Source organism: Culex quinquefasciatus, chromosome 1, assembly GCF_015732765.1.
Source record: "Culex quinquefasciatus strain JHB chromosome 1, VPISU_Cqui_1.0_pri_paternal, whole genome shotgun sequence".
NCBI lineage: Eukaryota > Metazoa > Arthropoda > Insecta > Diptera > Culicidae > Culex > Culex quinquefasciatus.
Window position 1 is genome coordinate 88,943,943 of NC_051861.1, and position 19,562 is coordinate 88,963,504.

General features: G+C 37.7%; 1 protein-coding gene across 1 annotated transcript in view; it reads left to right on the top strand.

Annotated features, from left to right (window-relative positions):
- Positions 1-19,562, top strand: part of LOC6051353 — a 141,390-nt gene that overhangs the window by 108,851 nt on the left and 12,977 nt on the right. Inside the window, 4 exon segments of the mRNA XM_038266854.1 lie at positions 10,002-10,155; positions 10,217-10,470; positions 10,473-10,562; positions 10,619-10,906. Of these exon segments, the coding sequence (XP_038122782.1) occupies positions 10,002-10,155; positions 10,217-10,470; positions 10,473-10,562; positions 10,619-10,906 (786 nt within the window).

A 19,562-nucleotide genomic window follows, 5' to 3' on the forward strand; every position in this document is an offset into this window, starting at 1 on the left:
GATGAACGTAAACACGAAGACGAAACGAACGAAAAATGAGCACCACTCAAGCAGCCGCCCGAACGAGACAACTAGAGAGCCTGAGAGAGAAGCGTCGTCACTCAGTGCAGCGCTTGAATTACTTGTCAAAATTGAGTTCCTTCGTTCAGATGCACATGAGCGGGAAAGAGACGAGAGAGTTATTTTTATTGTGTTTGAGTGCCATGTCATTTCTCTTTGAAGGTTCTATAGACTTTATATCAGGCATGCCAGATTTTAAAGATTTTCGGGCACATCTCAAAAACGCAAATGAGTTTAACTTGATGGCAAAATAATATTTTACAAATCTATTTTTGGCAAAAGAAGCAAAACATTGTAATCTTTTTCGTGAGTAATTCACTTAATTAAAAATCATCGAATAACATGGAAAAACAATACGTTTGAGCATTGAGCCTGTGCTCGAAAATCTTCAAATGTGGCATCCCTGCTTTATATTTCAGTTTTACAGCTGGGCCCCTACTGTTGTTGTTCCACCCCTGCAAAATGTCAAAAAAATGGGAGAGGCAAAAAATACCGTTTCCCTCTCTCTTTCTCGTCATCCTCAACTCTATTTTTGGTTTGTTTACTATTCTACTTAGTCGGTTAAGTAGAATGAAGGTTGAATGAGAAGCCGATTTATTTGATCCTTTATCGTGAAGACTTCCATCATTGTCATGATTTTTCGCTCAAAGTTATAAATTTTGCGTCGCTTTCAATATTTTGACAAAATTCCTTCCAACTAGGACGTCTATGACTGTGCCACAAAATTATATAAATTTTGAAGCACAATTGATTTAGATCAAAAATTCTTTCAGTGGCTTCAAGAAGGCAACAACCGGCACACGCTGATTCCTTTTGGTGCTTCGTTAAATTGAATTTAATACAGAATATTTTATAGTGATGATCAATTTTCTTCGAAAATGATTAACGGCTTCACCTTATGACAATGTCGCTGATTCCTGGCAGTTCCGGCGCCCGTTCCATCATGGCTAAATGGGAAATTCGTTTTCCATTGTGGTTTTTAGAGCTACAAATACTACTATGTTGTGCCAGCTGAAAGACTCTTATTTTTTCTGTTTCCCACATGATAATTATTTGAAGGAGTACCGTCAATTCTTTATTGTTGAAATCATTGAACATCATGATTTAATCACATATTTAAATCATGATTTTCAATGATTATTTAAAAATCCACAAATCCATTTCATAATAAACACTGTTACCATCACTCATTTTCGCCACCTTGAACGGCGCCGAACACAAACAATTTTCCCTCAGCTGCTGCTGAATGTATTCGAAGCGGCCGCTCAAGTTTCGTCAGTCGCTTTTTTAATGTGGCAATTCTGAAAATGTACAAATATTGTTTTCTACTTACATTCAAATTTCAATCTGAACGATCTCAACACGATTCACCAACTACAAATAACTGGATTGAACTGTGGTTTGAATTTACTTCCTTACTTTGAAGAAAGGTGAGTGAGCGAGAATTTGTTTTTAATCATTCTCTCTCTTTCACTTTTCTGTCACAATCATAGCCGGATTGCCAATTTAAAAAAAAAACATGACAGTGATGCCAATGATTGCTGGTAAACAGCATGATTTCAGCATCTTGCATAGCAACTTTATTAGAGCTGATTTGCACTAAAATTTGCTGTTTTGTGACTGATTTGCATTGAAAAGCTAATCTACAGCTGAATTATGATTTCTATTAGTGCTGGATGCTGGATGCTGGTTACTTGGGTAAGACTTTTTTTAAAAAGTGGTCTCAACGTCAACATTTTCATAAACTGATAGTGGGCATCGATTCCCCGGACAATTTTACATAAAAGTCTTCATATTGACCACTGTCCTATGCCGAATCCTTTTGAAGATCCAGAGGTTTTAAAAATAAAAATGTTAAAAAATAGGTTTTTTGGTGGTTTTGCCAATTTCTATATTGTCATCTTTGAATTTTCAGTCTCGAAAATATGTTTACTGGAAAGCTCGTCCAATTCCTCTAAGTTTGCCTTTTACGTAAGTTTATTCAATTATGCGCAATGTAATTAAGCTTATATCTGTTTGCCCATGCATCTAATAGAAATGCTAATAGAGACTGAAAAATGAAGTCTGTCTTATTGCCAAAAACCACAAAAAAACAATTTTTTCAACATTTTTTTAAAACCGCTGTATCTTTACAAGACACAGGACAGTGGTCAATATGAAGATTTTCTTGTAAATTTGTCTGGAGAATCGATCCCCTCTATCGGTTTTTGAAAATTTTGACGTTTAGACCACTTTTCAAAAAAACAGTTTCAGTAAATGATTTTTGTATTTTTTGGGAGAGACATACCATCCTGCATTGTTTGTGAGACTTTTTTTTTAACATTGTGACTCATCTTAAAACTTAACATTTAAACTTAAAATTTGAAAAACTTCTAGAAGTGGCGTGTATTTTTCTTTCAGTGTATTTTTATCAGAAAGCTCGTCCAATTTCCTACAAGTTTGTCTTTGATCACTTTTTGATACGATGCAACGGCTTCGAGATACAGCAATATTTAAATTACGAAATACAAAAATATTTAAAACAATTACGCCCTTCTCAAATGTCATTATCGAGTGCAACTGGCCCCATATACACAAAAATGGCTTATATAGGCCTAGGATAAGATGTCTAAAAAGTTTCATTGAAATCGGAGAGTACAAAAGTACCAACAAATCATGATTTGAACTGGATTTTGCTCGATGCCAAAACTCCAAAAAATTTTAAATTTTCTAAAGATCAAGTATCCACTGAATTTATCGATATGGATGTGAGATTGAGTCATACTTTTTTTTAATTTGAATGGTCCAATATCACTCCCCAGACCCAATATCGCCACTGTTGACGGAATGTTTTAAAATGATCCCATTTGTTTGCTTTGAACATTGTTGCAACTGAAATAGTTGTTTTTGTTTTGGTAAATTTTACTGCAATGCCAAATAATACATTTGCGTCACGTTTTCAGTCAACTTCTTCTACCAAAAATTTAAAATTTGATGTTCTTCTCCGCCCGCACACTGATATCATATTTATAACATTGAAAAGTATTTTTTATTCCATGTTTATCTCCTTTTTGGATTTTGAAACCCAACCAACATTCGGCAAGCAGCTGTTACCTTATTCACGAAATTTAATTCTGTTGAAAAAAAAACACACACTCACACAATCAGACGCAGCAGACATCACAGATGCGCGCGAACCCAATGGAGGACACGCAGTCGAGCAGTTTTTGACAGTTCGCTCCATAAGAAATACACTCACCTCACTCACCCCGGTGGTTGGTCACTTTTTCGTTTGACACTTTTTTAGTTTGTACCCCATTGGTTGGTCAAAGTCAAATTAAAAAGTGACGAACTGTCACTTTTTACACGGCGCTCACGCACACTATCAAAACAAACGTTTGGTAGTATGTGTGAACTCCGTGTAAAAGGGGTGTCAAACTAAAAAGTGACCCCGTTCGTTTGACAACAGTTGGTGTCAAACCAACGGGGTTTGAGTGTACACTGTAGAAAAAAGCAAAAACTGCTCGAATGGAAATGCTCCATTCGGATGGATTTTTTTGTCAGCTATCTCCCTCTCGAATTGAATGGACCCCGACATTAGCCTTTTGTTTGTTTGCTCGTCTGTGCTTGTCTGATGATGGTCGTTGTAGTCGTGGCGGATGGAGTGGCGCACCCGATTGCCTACTCACATGATGCTGATTGCGTATCATAAAGGATTCATCTTCATCAATAACAGTGGCGTCCAATGAAGCGAAGCCAGCAAAGAGTTCAATCGAACCGAACGAGTCGTGGGGAAACGGTTGCGCCCTTTAGTGTGACTCAACGCGATCATCGCAACAATGTTCACGGCGAGCAATCGCTCGCGAGTAGAGTGAACATTATCGTGAGCATGCATCTTCGAAAGCTCAAAGAGAGAATTTCTTGCGATAAACGCGATTTTGCTTCTCTCTTTTGTGTTGCGTTTGCTGCTCACACACTTAAACTATCGTGAATAGTGTTAAATTTTCATATATTTTTTTAATATGTTTAGAATTTTGAATCAGCCTAATATCGCGATTACCAAAGTGGAAAGATAAATCATCGAGGGAAAAAAATCATTTTCTCCTCTTGGCGCATCAATCGAGCAAGCGTTTTAACAGTTTTGAACTATTTTTTTTCATCCACCCTACAATGTGGGCCGTTTCGTATCTGTCGTATTTGTGTGGAACGAGAAATTGGACGATGCAAAAAATAAAACAAAAATGGCGTCGCACGTACCCTTTTCATTTCGTTCGTTTTTTCTTCCCTTTTCACTTTATCTCGCGTGCACTTGTCAGTAAATTTAAGTGAACTTTTTTTCCACTTGTCTGTGTGCGTGTGTGCATCTGATCTGATCGAGTTGAAAGGTTTCTCGCGAAAAAAAATACACTCACACACAGACACACGCATGCGTTACACAAAAGGGATATCGTTGGATGTGGCAGGATAAGGTCCATTATGGGTAAGCAATCAGTTTCATTAAAAATGTGTGAGTGTGTGTGTGGGTGTGTTTGTGTGAGGAAGCGATATGATGGTTTTTCTCATTGAAAAGATGCGTGGATTTATTTTTTTATTTTTTTTTGTACCTTGTTGCGAATCTGGAGTGGCAGGTGCAACCGGGACAGGTTTAATTATTTGATGCACTTATCTGGTTACATTAAAAGCATCTTCTGTGTGGGATATGTGACATGTATGTGTGTGCGAGTTGGATGGAGAATAAGTGAGCTTTTAGAGCGGAAATGAATGCAATTAATTGTTATGACAGGAGAGCAAGAGGGATTAAAATCAGTAAGTGCTACGGTTATAAATGTCAAATGCAAAGTGTTTCTTAGATTCGACTTGATGAATTATCATTCTGTGATAGAATTAAACCCAAATCTGTAAATATTTGTTTTCTAAACAATTTGCATCGAAAATAACTAAAACTGATTAAACTATTCTCAAGTACACAGAAAAAAATAAATTTCGAATGTTACATCATCCATGATGTTACCCTGTTGCATTCAATCACTTATTCCTACTTATATGAATACAAAAGTACCGTCATCTGGAGCGAATCGGGACACATTGGGCGAGTTAGGGAAGCTGTTTTAGCCTTGTTTGTATTTGATTTTTTTATTGGCTTAGAATAGAACAGACACAGAACAACAAACGTGGTTCTTCGTTTTCAAATTTAAGGCTTTTAATAACTCTAAAAACAGCTGTCCCTATTCAGACAGTAGTTCCTATTCGCCCCACAAAAATCGTATTTTTTCGAAAATACCAAAATTTTAAAAATTTGCAATATAGGTATTAAACGAATAAAAATTTTAAACGTTTTATCAACTTATCAAAAAAAATAAAATAATACTACAATTTTAACAAAATATCGTATTTTTTCGAAGATATTAAAAATGTTCATGCTTCAAACATTCATAAAAAAACTAACTTAATCCACCTATGTGGTTGGAGCCTTCCTCACGTATTACCAACAATGACTGATATGATGGAATTGTACAAAAATTTCATCTATTTTTTAGACCCGGAATGAAAAAGTACATAAATATCACTTAAGTGGCCAGACCTCGAGACAGGATTGCCAGATCATCAATGTTTTGGACTCGTTGGAAAGATCTTTTGATAACCTTACCAACGATGGGTTGGATGGTGGATCCGGACATCGTTTACATACATATAAGTGAAATCCGGCTTCCAAAAAGTACATCAATATCACTTAAGTGGCCATATCACGCGGCAGGGTTGCCAGATCGTCAATGTTTTGGACTAATTGGAAAGGTTTTTTAATTTCCTAACTAACGATGGGTCGGATGATGGATCCGGACATAGTTTACATACATTTAAGTGAGATCCGGCTTTAAAAAAGTACATAAATATCACTTAAGTGGTCATATCTCGAGACAGGGTAGCCAGATCTTCAATGTTTTGGATTCGTTAGAAAGGTCTTTTGATAATCTAACCAACGATGGGTCGGATGATGGACCCGGACTTAGTTTACATACATTTAAGTGAGATCCGGCTTCCAAAAATTACATCAATATCACTTAAGTGGCCATATCACGCGGCAGGGTTGCCAGATCGTCAATGTTTTGGACTCGTTGGAAAGGTCTTTTGATAACCTAACCAACGATGGGTCGGATGGTGGATCTGGACATAGTTTACATACATTTAAATGAGATCCGGCTTCCAAAAAGTACATCAATATCACTTAAGTGGCCATATCTTGAGGTAGGGTTGCCAGATCGTCAATGTTTTGGACTCATTGGAAAGGATCCGGACATGCTTTACATACATTTAAATGAGATCCGGCTTCCAAAAAGTACATCAATATCACTTAAGTGGCCATATCTCGAGGCAAGGTTGCCAGATCATCAATGTTTTGGACTCGTTGGACAGGTCTTTTGATAACCTAACCAACGATGGGTCGGATGGTGGATCTGGACATAGTTTACATACATTTAAGTGAGATCCGGATTTATGTGAAAACACATTTTTATGCATAACTTTTGAACTACTTATCGAAACTTCAATCTGTATAAAACTCGATCTATGGGACCCTAAACCAAGTCGAATGCAACAGGTTCGGGTCAAATCGGTTCAGCCAGTGCCGAGAAACATGAGCTAGTTTGTTGGTCACATACATACATACACACACACACATACACACGCTATATTGCGAGAGTATAATCCTCTCGCGTGTTCATTCGTTCATTGTAACAGTTCATCCTAGGAGTGGCTTATATGGACAAACGACCGCCATTTAGTCACCGAACCATGGTGGCTCATACGGCAAAGGCACGGTTCAATATGCCGAAGGTCTTGGGTTCGAGTCTCGGTACCGGTACTTTTTTTTGATAGATGAACTTTTTTGTAAAATGAGCCCTGAGTAAAGTACTCTCGGTAATTTCGGGATTTATCCTCTCCGTCCGCACACAGTACAATTTTACTACCGAATCGTGCTCTTTATCCTCTCGTATGCCGGTGCCCAGTTCTGGGTGTAGTGTTGGATAAAAAATACTTAAAATGCTCATCAAATTTTGCTTCGTTTGATACCCTTACAATATGGGTCATGCAATATCATGAAAAATTTTAATACTTTCGAAAAAACGGTGTTTTGAAAAAAAATATTTACAAAAAAGTCTAATAATTCAAAAATATGTAACAAATTTCTCTTGTTTGATACACATGAGCAACTCTCTACGAAATCGGCCGATTTCGACCATTTTTATTTTTTGTATTTTTTTATTTGACTCAAACTTTGTGGGGGCCTTCCCTATGACCAAATAAGCTATTTTGCGTCATTGGTTCACCCATACAAGTCTCCATACAATTTTGGCAGCTGTCCATACAAAAATGGTATGTAAATATTCAAACAGCTGTAACTTTTGAGTGAATTTTCTGATCAATTTGGTGTCTTCGGCAAAGTTGTAGGTATTGTTGAGGACTTTTGAGAAAAAAATAGGTACACGGAAAAAAATTTGCAGATTTTTTTATCAACTTTTTTTTCACTAAAACTCAATTTCCCAAAATACGTATTTTTTGATTTTCGAGATTTTTTGATATGTTTTAGGGGACAAAAATCCGCAACTTTTGAGCCATAGAGAAACATGGTCAAAAAATCTGCCGCCGAGTTATGAATTTTTGAAAAAATAGTGATTTTTGGAAAAAATCGATGATTCATGCAAAAACAAATTTGACATTATTTTTTAATGCAAAATTGAATTTGCAATCGAAAAGTACTTTACAGATTTTTTGATTAAGGGCTCCGTTTTCAAGATATAGCCACCGAAAGTTTGATTTTAGCGAAATATTTGCAGTTTTTCAATTTTTAAAAATAGTGACCATGAGTGACCATTTCTGAAAATATTTTTTTTGAAAAGTTCAGAAAATTTGCTATAAAATTGTCTAAGAGACATTGAAGATTGGACCTCTGGTTGCTGAGATACAGCGGTTTAAAGAAAAAGAATCACGAAAATTGAAGTTTTCTAAGTCTCACCCAAACAGCCCACCATTTTCTAATGACGATATCTCAGCAATTAATGGTCCGATTTTCAATGTTAATACATGAAACATTCGTGAAATTTTCCGATCTCTTCGAAAAAAATATTTTGAAATTTTTTAAATCTAGACTAGCATTTTAAATGGGCGTAATATTCAATATTTGGCCCTTTTCAAATGTTAGTCTTGATTTAAAAAATTTCAAAATATTTTCGAGAGAAAATTTCACGAATGTTTCATAACATTGAAAATCGGACCATTAATTGCTGAGATATCGTCATTAAAAATGGTGGGCTATTTGGAGACTTAGAAAACTTCAATTTTCGTGTTTCTTTTTCTTTGCCACTGTATCTCAGCAACCAGAGGTCAATCTTCAATGTCTCTTAAACAATTTTATAGCAAATTTTCTGAACTTTTCAAAAAATATTTTTAGAAATGGTCACTCATGGTCACTATTTTAAAAATTGAAAACTGCAAATATTCGCTAAAATCAAACTTTCGTGGCTATATCTTGAAGCAGGCCATAATCAAAATCTGTAAATACTTTTCGATTGCAAATTCAATTTTGCATAAATAATGTCAAATTTGTTTTTGCATGAATCATCGATTTTTCAAAAATCACTTTTTTTCAAAAATTCATAACTCGGCGGCACCATTTCTCTCAAAAGTTGCGGATTTTGTCCTAAAACATATCAAAAATCTCGAAAATCAAAAATACGTATTTTGAATTGATTTTTAGTGAAAAGTTGATAAAAAATCTGCAATTTTCCGTGTACTATTTTTCTCAAAAGTCAACAATACAACTTTGCCGAAGACACAAATTGATGAAAATTCACTCCAAGTTACAGCTGTTTGAATATTTACATACCATTTTTGTATGGACAGCAGCCAAAATTGTATGGAGACTTGTATGGGTGAACCAATGACACAAAATAGCATATTTGGTCATAGGGAAGGCCCCCACAAAGTTTGAGCCAAATCAAAAAATACAAATAAAATCCATTTCCGGTTTTGGTAGAGAATTGCTCACATATTGCGAACTTTGAAAATTTGAGTATTTTCGAAAAAATACAGAATTTTGTGAAAATTTTAGCATTAAAAAAATCTAATGAAATGAAAATCGCTTTGTTTGATGCCCATATTGCAATTTATGAAAATTTTAGTGCTTCTAAAAAAAAGGTATTTTGAGAAAATTTAATTATTTAAAAAAAAAAACTCTATTGATGTAAAACAAATTTCGCTTGTTTGATACAAATCAGGCAAATTTTGAAAATTTCATTAATTTAGAAACCCCCCCCCCCCCCTCAATCCTCCTTCCATCCATGTAATGGGGCGTTCATGTATTACGTACGTAAAATAGGAGGAGGGGCGGAGGGTGAAATACTGTGTGAGGATTTACACAAAAAAAAATATCGGTTGTGTATCACAAAGAGATAGAGGGAGTCTGAAATATAAATGTTTTGTTACGTAATGAAAGAACGCTCCTTTAATATTTCAAAGGTTTTAGGGGCAATTTACAAAACACGTGGACGTTTAAGAAGGGAGGTGAGCTGTTTCATATTTTCAGGAGAGGAAAATAAAGTGCTCATATCGTTTGTAGATGGGTTATTTTGGTTTTAATTTTTTGCTGACTTTTGTGTTACTTAAATTTAATTTTAGAGAATATTAAAGCTGCGTAACCTAAAATTTTTAATAACGAACGCTGCATATAACTTATTTAGGTAAGGGACCATCCACAAACCACGTGGACACTTTTTTGGAAATTTCAACCCCCCTCCTCCCTCGTGGACAATTGTCCATACAAAAAAAAATTGTATGGATCGTGGACAATCGCCATACCACCATATATAAAATAAAAACTTCTCTTAAAGAAGTGAAGTTAAATCTATATTTTACTTATCAAATTTGCCTAATAATTTCGTGTTTTTTGTCTCCGCTTTCCATTTCAGAATGCCACCAGGTGGTAGCACTGCAGCTGACGGAAATCAACGTGCCGGATATCGTCGACTACCGCCATCCGGTGACGATGTCCTGCTCGTACGACCTGGGCGAGAACCAGCTCAACTCGGTCAAGTGGTACAAGGGAAACGAGGAGTTTTACCGGTTAGAATTTGACGTTCGTGTTGTTTAGTTTAGAAATTGCCAAATTTTACTCCCTCCCAAGGTTCGCCCCGATGCTGAACCCCCGCTTCAAGGACTTCCCGGTGGAGGGCGTCCAGGTGGTGACGCCCGAAAGTCTCTGCAATCAGTTTCTGTGCCAGATCTGGCTGACGAACCTGAGCCGGCACTCGAGTGGCCAGTACCGGTGTGAGGTTTCGGGCGACGCGCCCCAGTTTGCGCTGGCCAACGGGAGCAAAAACATGACCGTGGAGGCGCTCCCGCAGCACGACCCCATCATCAGTGGCCACATGGTCACCTACAGCCCGGGGACGTGCTGGAGGCGAACTGCACCTCGGACGTGGCCAGCCTGTCGCCGCGGCTGTACTTCTTCATCAACGAGAAGGCGGTGAGTGGGGTTAGGCAGAGTCTACTTGAATGTGTAAAGCTCATCTTCAACTTCTGCCAGGTCCCGTGGAGTACCTGCAGCAGCTGCAGGAAACCTCGCTGGAGCAGGACGGGTACACGCTCAAGTCGCGCACGCTCGAGATGCATCTGCCCCTGCAGCGACTCTTCCCGAAGGAGGTGGACCACGCGACGCTGCACATCAAGTGCATCGCCACGATCGACGGGCTGCGGTCGGCGGGTCGCGAAAGTACCGCCATCGTGACCGTCCAGAGCCCGCACTGGCTGTGGATCATCAGCCGGAGTGGTGGGGTCAGCAGCAGTGCCGGGGGAACCAGTTGGCGGCTTTTGGGTGAGTTGAAACTATTCCACTTCAATAACTACAAACATTATCATAGTTTAGTTCCGTAATCAGCAATTGCCGTAACTTGCTCTCGAACTAGGTTAACTTGTTGTTTTGCCGCACTTTTGTCTCATCTTCTCATGAGAAAGAGATACCTAAATAAAATCGCTGCTTAACAACACTTCTACATTGTACTGTTGTTGTTGTTGCTGCTGGTATTGTTAGTTCTGCAATTTCTGCCATGCAATATTTTGCACAATTTTATGCGACACTTCTTTCTTCTTGTTTCTGGGCTGCGGTATGATAGTGTGGTGTACTGTTGTGCTGCTCAGAGCTCACACATAGAACGGGACGATTGCTGACAATATTCTTGTGTGTGTGTATGTGTGTAGTATTTTGCACCAAAAACCACACTAAATTGGTGCTCTGGGATGAATTCCATACAACGCATTTTATCCTTTTTTGTGAACGCGGTAATACATGATTTACCTTATTTTTGAAATAAATATTTATCCTGAATATCCTCTACCATAAAGGATTACAACTACCTACGTTCAGGATTTCTTAAACAACACAAAGATTGAATACACTACCCGAGCATGGGTAAATAACAAGGAAATGCGTAATAATACCTTTCTCTGGTATCAATACCAAATTTTGGTATTCCTGGACCCTTTAAAATTCGTCTTAAGGATTATGCAAGAGCAAAACGTGGTATCATACCAATTTAAGGTATTGTTTTGATATTGCAAAATTTCAGAATTTGTCAATGATCGAACACCACATTTTGGTATTCTTTTGGTATTACAGTATTTTATCAAATTCCTCTGCAACTATGGGAAAATTTTGACCAATTTTGACAAAATAATTAATTTTGCGCTAAAATGATGTCTCAAAGCGAATGCTTTCATTCAAAACCGGAAATTTCAAACTTGATTTTAAACATTTTTGATATGCCCCCTACAGAAATGACTTGAAATTGTGGAAAATTTTCTAAGTCAGGATGGCACATTTTGGTATTATTTTGGTATTTAAGTGTTTTATCAAATTCCTCTGAAACTATGGGAAAATTTCGACCAATTTTGACAAAATAATTAATTTTGCGCTAAAATCATGTCTCAAAGCGAATGCTTTCATTCAATACCGGAAATTTCAAACTTGATTTTAAACATTTTTGATATACCCCCTACAGAAATGACTTGAAATTGTGGAAAAGTCTGGATGGCACATTTTGGTATTATTTGAATATTGAAAGGTTTCATAAATTTTCTCTGAAACTATGGGAAATTTGTTTAAAAAAATTTACGAGTTAATTAATTTTGCGCTAAAATGACTTGAAACCCAAAAATGTTAAAGATGAATTTAAAAATTATTGTGAATATATTTTTTCAAACACGTTGAAATATCTCTAAGTCAGGATAACCAAATACTTTGAAAAACGAGTCAATCGACAGATTAATGAATTTTGGTGAATTTCAATTCAGTTTCATTTTAATAATACTTATTTTTCAATCTTGTTATTTTTCAGAAGCTTCAAGAACTTCAAGCACAGGCCGTTCATCAATGACAAATGCATTCGGTGTGGTGAAGAATATCACTAATAACAACATGGAATCATCAGGTGAGTAGATTTGGCTGTTGCATATGAATAATTTCCGTTTTTTCACTAACTGCAACTGCTGCACCAAAAATGGTATGAAAATACCAAATTTTTGTATTACTTGTTCAAATACCAGCGACCATAATGTGCTCTTGGTTGCCCAGTAATAGATGGTAAAATACCATGAAATCATACCAAAATCATGTATGTGAAAGACCACAGAAATACCAAAATATGATTTTCCAAGGGCGCGGGAATACCTTAAAATTAAAACCATGACAATACCAAGTTTTGGTATTCAAGCAATGTTCAAAATCCAGAAGACCTCAACTTGGTATTGAAATGATTTTATTTTGTGGTATTATTTTACCTTTGGAATAACATGGTTTGGTATTGTTGTGCCCTTTCACATACAAGACTTTGGTATGATTTCATGGTATTTTACCATCTATTACTGGGCAACCAAGGGCACATTTTGGTCGCTGTTATTTGCCCAAGTAATACCAAAATTTGGTATTCCCGTGTTATTTACCCCTGCTCGGGTACTGAAAACTACTCAAAACTCTTAAGTGGAACGTGATCGAAGTCTTCAAGATGACGAGACACAACAAGGACATCAAGTATCGTGATCAACTGTACCTGATTCATCTCGAGAAAGGATCGACACTGCCGCCTGAGCTGAAGGCAGTTCGGGCAATTTTCAACATCATCCTGACTTGGGAACGTTATCGTCCAGTGCACCGTGACGGGACTCAATGTTTGAACTGTTTGCAGTTTGGACATGGTGGAAGAAACTGTTTCATCAAGAGTCGTTGTGCAACCTGCGGAGGTGAGCGCAAAACTCAAGCTTACAACACAATCAACGAGAACATCGAAGCCAAATGCTTCAATTGCGGTGGCGACCATTCGGCCAAGAATCGAAGCTGCCCAAAACGAGCTGAATTTGTAAAAATTCGGCAGCAAGCGACGACGAGGCGCCAACCAAATCGTCGCAAAACACGACCAGCATACACGGACGTGGATTTTCCTGCTTTGGCGTCACCTGGAGCGGGATCTGTTCGAGTAATTCGAGTGATAGTTGTTAAAGTGATTTTTTAACCCAAATGCAGATATGAAGAAAAAGACAATTAGAAATAAATAGATGAATGTTAACAGTTAATGATAAAACGAAAAGTACAACAAAGATGAAGAGTATTTAGCCATACCACTTAGAATGTAAATGATATGTAATTATTATAACAATGTTCAATAAAGATACATTTTATAAAAAAAAGAGGTGACGAATTAAAAGCTTCATAATTGAGCCTGTTTGAAACAACTCTAGAGTGCGGAGTTCAAATTAAAACATTAAAAAATCATTTCAAACCAAGTTTTACTCTCATTTTTTTTGCACCGTAAAGCAAATTTCTTTAGCACAGATTCTCGAAATCTGAGCAGCAGCTGGTTCAGGGCCATTTCTGAGCCTTTCTCAGTGTCTTGCTGGCAACAAATGCCGTGCTTTTTACTTTCACTGTTTATTTATTGTTTATATCTTTTTATGTTCGCATGCTCAGCTCTCTCAATCCTCCCGCGGGAAGCATAAAAACAATAAAGCATATTATTATTGTTGCAGGCATAAAGCTTTGACTTAAAAAAAACAACAACAACAACATCTGCATCCCAAGCAGAAAGATCGCGTCGTATCAATAATAAATAAAGGCTGCAATGATTTGATTTACTGCTGGTATCAAATTTCATTTTGCCATATTTTCCTCCCCTTCCCCAGTTTTTTCTTCACTCTGACCCCTGAGTCACACATTTCCCTCACAACAGCAAAAAAATATCTGTGACGAGCTTTTCCAGGCAGCTTCTTTTTTTCGCTCCCTCGTTGACTGCTCTCGAGCGATAAAATTTAGTCATAAAAGTGAAAGAGAGCGAAAGAAAAAAAAAACGAAAATCATCAGCAAAAGCGGTCCTCTTTGCTGCCAAAACGACTGGAAAAGCTCCTCACGTCTAATTTTATTTCGCCAGTATATTTGGAAGCCTCTCCCGCAAAGCTTCCCTCCCCCACCGTCAAACTGTAAGGCCTGCCTGTCTTACCCTCATGGTCAGCACCTTTGGCTTTGGTCTTTCGGTCCATTCCAGGCTTTGCCTCCGCTGGTCTCTAATCCGACCAGTTTTAAGCGAAGATTTTCTCGCTTTTATTATTATACATTCCACTTTGAATGATCTTGCTGAACGTTTTTTGGAGCAGGGATTCTGAAGCCTGCGGTTTGATTAATTTTTATTTTTTAACTGTTTGATTAAAGTTTCTCTTTTTTCAGATAGTTGTATTTTTAAAAGATCAATCAAGTATTTCACATTTCAAAAGGGCAAAACATTCAATATTACGCCCTTTCGAAATATAAGTCTTGATTTAACAGAAATGGAAACATTGTTTTTGTAAAAATCGGAATATTTCACGAATGTTTCATATTTTAACATTGAAAATCGGTCCATTAGTTGCTGAGATATCGACATTAGAAAATGGTGGGTTGTTTGGATGAGACTTAGAAAATATCAATTTTCCTGTTTTTTAACCTTTGCATGGAAATATCTCAGCAACTTAGCAAAGTATAGAGAATTTTCTCAGCTCTTCAAAAATATTTTTTTCAGAGGTGGGCAAACATGTGCACTAATTTAAACAAATTAAATCTGCGACTATTTTCAAAAAAGTCACCTAAAAATTGATTAAACTTGAATACGATACACTTTATCAAAATTTCAATAAGTACTTTTTGATTGCAAATTCGATTTTACATCGAGAAATGAAGTTCTGAAAAGTTGGCATCCTCTAAAACATATAAAAAAAAGTTGTGTTTTTTGCAAATCCAGTTTAAGTGGCAAAAAATAATAAAAAATCACTAAAATTATTTATACCGTGTATAATTTTTTTCAGTGTAGTCCGTATCCATACCTACAACTTTGCCCAAGACACTAAATCGATCAAAAAATTCCTTCAAAATATACAGATTTGTGAATTTTCATACATAATTTTTGTATGGACAGCTGCCAAATTTGTATGGAAAATTATATGGAAATACTAATGATGCAAAATGGCTTCTTTGGGCATACCGAAGGCACCAAAACAGTTTCAGCCGGATTAAAAAAAATCAAAAAAATAAAATTAACAAAAAAACTTATTTCTCAGAGAATTGCTCTCCTTTAATCTTATATCCCTCATCAATACTGAGAAGATTACCCCTCTTTCTTCGATTCAAATTTTAAGTAATATGTTACATCGGATCAGATTTGCACCGAACCGCCGCCACTGCCGCAGGGCCCTGATTTATATCTGATGCGATCCCAAATCCACCGGATCCGACGGGAATCACGTGACCCCATAGCCAGAACCGACTGGCGCACGGTACTCATATTCAATTTTGGGCTTATTTATTCGCCGATAAAATGAAACAACATATAAAGCATCATATAAACATATAAAAGGTTCAGCGCCGGGCCGATTTGGGCACGCTCTTTGACCCATTCGGAATGGATTTCCGTAGAGCGTGGATTCACAGAAGGGGGGGGGGGGCGAATTGCGCTGAGGGCATTGTTGTTGTTTGATCCGGATTATCTCATCTTATGCAAGAGAAAGAATGTAGAGGAAAGTTAATGTGGGCAATCGGTGAGTGAAGGAGTTTTCCCCCTGGGCTTTGTCATAATGAGTGTCATAGGTTTGATGCTTGTTTGGCAAAGAGTATGATTTGATTCGATGTGGAAATAAAATCGAAGTGTTCAGTATATTGCTGAAGCTTCCATTTTTACACATGGACACCACTTCATGCTGCGAGAACCCACTTTGGCGTAGTCTCAGGGCTTAATCGATGGCCGGTAAGCTGTCATCGAGACAAGGAGGTTCTCTGATAGTGGAAATATCACATTTGTACAATGAACCGCTACATATGTGATTTTTCCTATCTTAATGTGGGTGTCAGGTTAGGACGCGGGTTAAAAAAAAAATCCCTGGGCTTTGTCATAATGAGTATCATAGGTTTGATGCATATTTGGCAAGGAGTATGATTTGATCCGATGTGGAATTAAAATCGAAGTTTTTAGTATATTGCTGAAGCTTCCATTTTTACGGAGAGTTCGGTTTGTGCTGTCATCGAGTGCGGATCGTCGTGTCTCGCGCGCGTTTATTTTCTGTGTATTTGGGTGTTTTGTTGTAACCAGGCGCTCCATTTTTTAATAATTCAGCCCGGGACTAACCGTGGATCAGTTTTCTGGTGGAATTTTGTGTGTTCTTTTGTTTTATTTCGGATGAATCTGATTTTTTTTCAAGTGTTTTCCTGTCCATGTTGATGGCTTACGGCGTCGGTTCGGTTCGGCTTATGTATTGGTGTCGGCGAAGGAGGAAACCGAATACGTCTGGTTGTCTGTATGCGTGTGGTTTTGGGATGACATGAAGGTTACAGCAGGTTACATCGTGCGTGGTCGCGATAGTGTGAGTGTGCTGAGTAGTGAAAGGGCAAAAAGAGCTGAGCTGCTGTAAAGATGTGATAATGCGATACCCGAATTTTGCGTGAAGAGGGTTTTCGGTGTTTCGGAACTTAATGGCCTTTCTTGGTGTTTTCTAAAAATGGTGTCTACGGGGGAAGGCCTCAAAGAAGGCTGAACGGCCGAATGTAAGTGCTGATCCATCAAGCTTCGCATGTGGTTTCGGAAGCCGGTGTGCGTTGGTAGTGTGGAAACCCGGTGGTCGCGTCGAGCGCACGGCAATGTGTACGATTGTCAACACGGATGGCACGCGCTCTTCGTCGTGCTTGTGTGCAACAAGGCTTCGGAATTATGTGTACGGGTGGGGAGAGCGGAACACGAGAACGAGGCAAAGCAGCGATTCTGGCGCTGGTCCGCAGCAGTGGCGGCTCTCTCAATGCCTTTTCTACCATGCGCCGAGGATCACGTGGGTAGTGGTTAAAGATAATGCGGAATTCGGGTGAGATCAGTCTTATTTGTATTGTTATTATGTAGCCCTACGAGTGACAGTGTGTGTGTGCTTGGTAAAGCTTGAACGGATGAGAGAGAGAAAGAGAATCATGTTTACTAGCCAGGGATGCAAGAACGGAGCATTAATCGACGGATAAAAATAATGCCAGAAGTTTTTTATTTGTTATTATTGAATTAAATGCAATCTCAAATATTGAAACAAATAGAAGGAAACAAAAATGAATTTATGTGTTACATGTATTGTTTTGCTGGTTGCTTCTTCTACATTCAATATAGCGTCAACAAACTTCAGAAATAAGCTTGAACTAACGTGAATTTGGAAATTAAAATGAGATAAAACAGAGATTACTGTAGTTTTCAAACAACTTGCAAATTTTAACGGTTAAGGTCTCGGTGAGTGAGAGAGTGTGGTGTGTAAGAGTTTGTATGAATGAGTTTTTTTTCAATATAAATCAAATTATTTTTCAGGGATTGATTCGATGCTGTTAAACGTTCGCGTCGTGGTCGGTTCTCCCCGCTAAGTAATTTCGTCGTTATCGTTTCGTACCGCCGGTTTGTCGTTATCTTCAAATTGATTAGGACTGATCGAAAAGTTGTTTATTTTTGTTCGGCTTCGATTCGGGCGCATTTGTTTCTGTTGATTATCCAGTCATCCTTATTGTAATCATCGTTTTTATCTATTTGTCGCGCGTGGTTGATTCGACTTGACATTGCTTTTTGAATGTTTTCTCATTTTCTTAATGGCTTAATACTATTCTTTTGCCGCGAAACAAATAAAAATCGGTCGATAATTAAAAATGATTTCTTGTGATCAATGGGATCATCACGATTGAGTGCGTGACGACCGACTCACGCAGGATTTTCGTTACCGTTGTCGTCTTTATTGTTACGAGTTCGGGTTCGTTTTCGTCCAAAGTTTGGTTTGCCACGTTTACCGTCGAGTTTGCCACGCAATTTGCATTTTTTTATTTAATATTAAATTTGTTTTCGCAAATCAAAAGTCCTTCCCACAGCACCAATGCTCGGAAGGCACGCGTTCGATTAAAAAGTTTCTAAATAATAAACATTGTATCTTTCTGCAGCCGGCTGCCTAAGATTTTAAACATTCAACCGATAAACAAATTGCTTATGGTCGCATCACCTACCACAGTGAATCCTGACCTCATACCCATCTTACTAACCCCTCAAAACTCATGTGATACTTTGTCGGAGACGCAGTCGATTTGGCGGTCCCATCACTCAAGTATCGGACTAACATTCCCATCCACTTCCCCGTGTCTTACCACTGGTCGTGGCCGGCGTCGGTATTGATCAGCACGATAGGGACCTTTGAAAATTGCGAAGGGGTGATGATTGGTTCCTACTTTTCATCTGTGGTCCACGGAGCAATGATTGGGGGTCCTGGTCAATAACGAAGTAGCAGCTACGGGTAGACACCAATGCTATGCTATGCAATCGGTGAGTGAAGGAGTTGGTGAAAATAAACATTGATAAAATAATAGGAAAAAATACTGCAGACTTAACTGGAAACTATAAACCCCAACATATTTTGAAAATATCTACTTGTATTATACTTCAACATTACTGTTATTGAAGTCAATGGATAATTTTCCGCCAACTTAAGAGCAGTTGCCTCGACTCCTCTTCGATTTATGAAAAACTTTGTCCTAAGGAGTAACTTTTGTCCCTGATCACGAATCCGAGCGTAGCCGAGGTTAGGCTCTAATCCTGCTTTAAAAATGAACTTTTCATAAAAAGCTCGTAGACCTTCATGAAAACAGAACAATTGTCTGTGTTTATGTGTGTGTGTATGTATGTGATAAATAATGTCACACAGTTTTCTCAGCACTGGCTGAACCGATTTTGACCAAACCAGTCGCGTCGACTTGATTTAGGGTCCCATTCGTCACTATTGAATTGTTTGAAGTTTGGATAAGTAGTTATAAAGTTATATATAAATATGTGTTTTCTCATATTTCCGGAAATTAAATAAATGGCCGGAAATCCGCTTCAGGAATGCCTTTTCGAGCTTTGGTGTCAAAAAGCACCTGTTAAAAATAAAATTCAACAATTTTTGTACAATATGTTAGTAGGGTG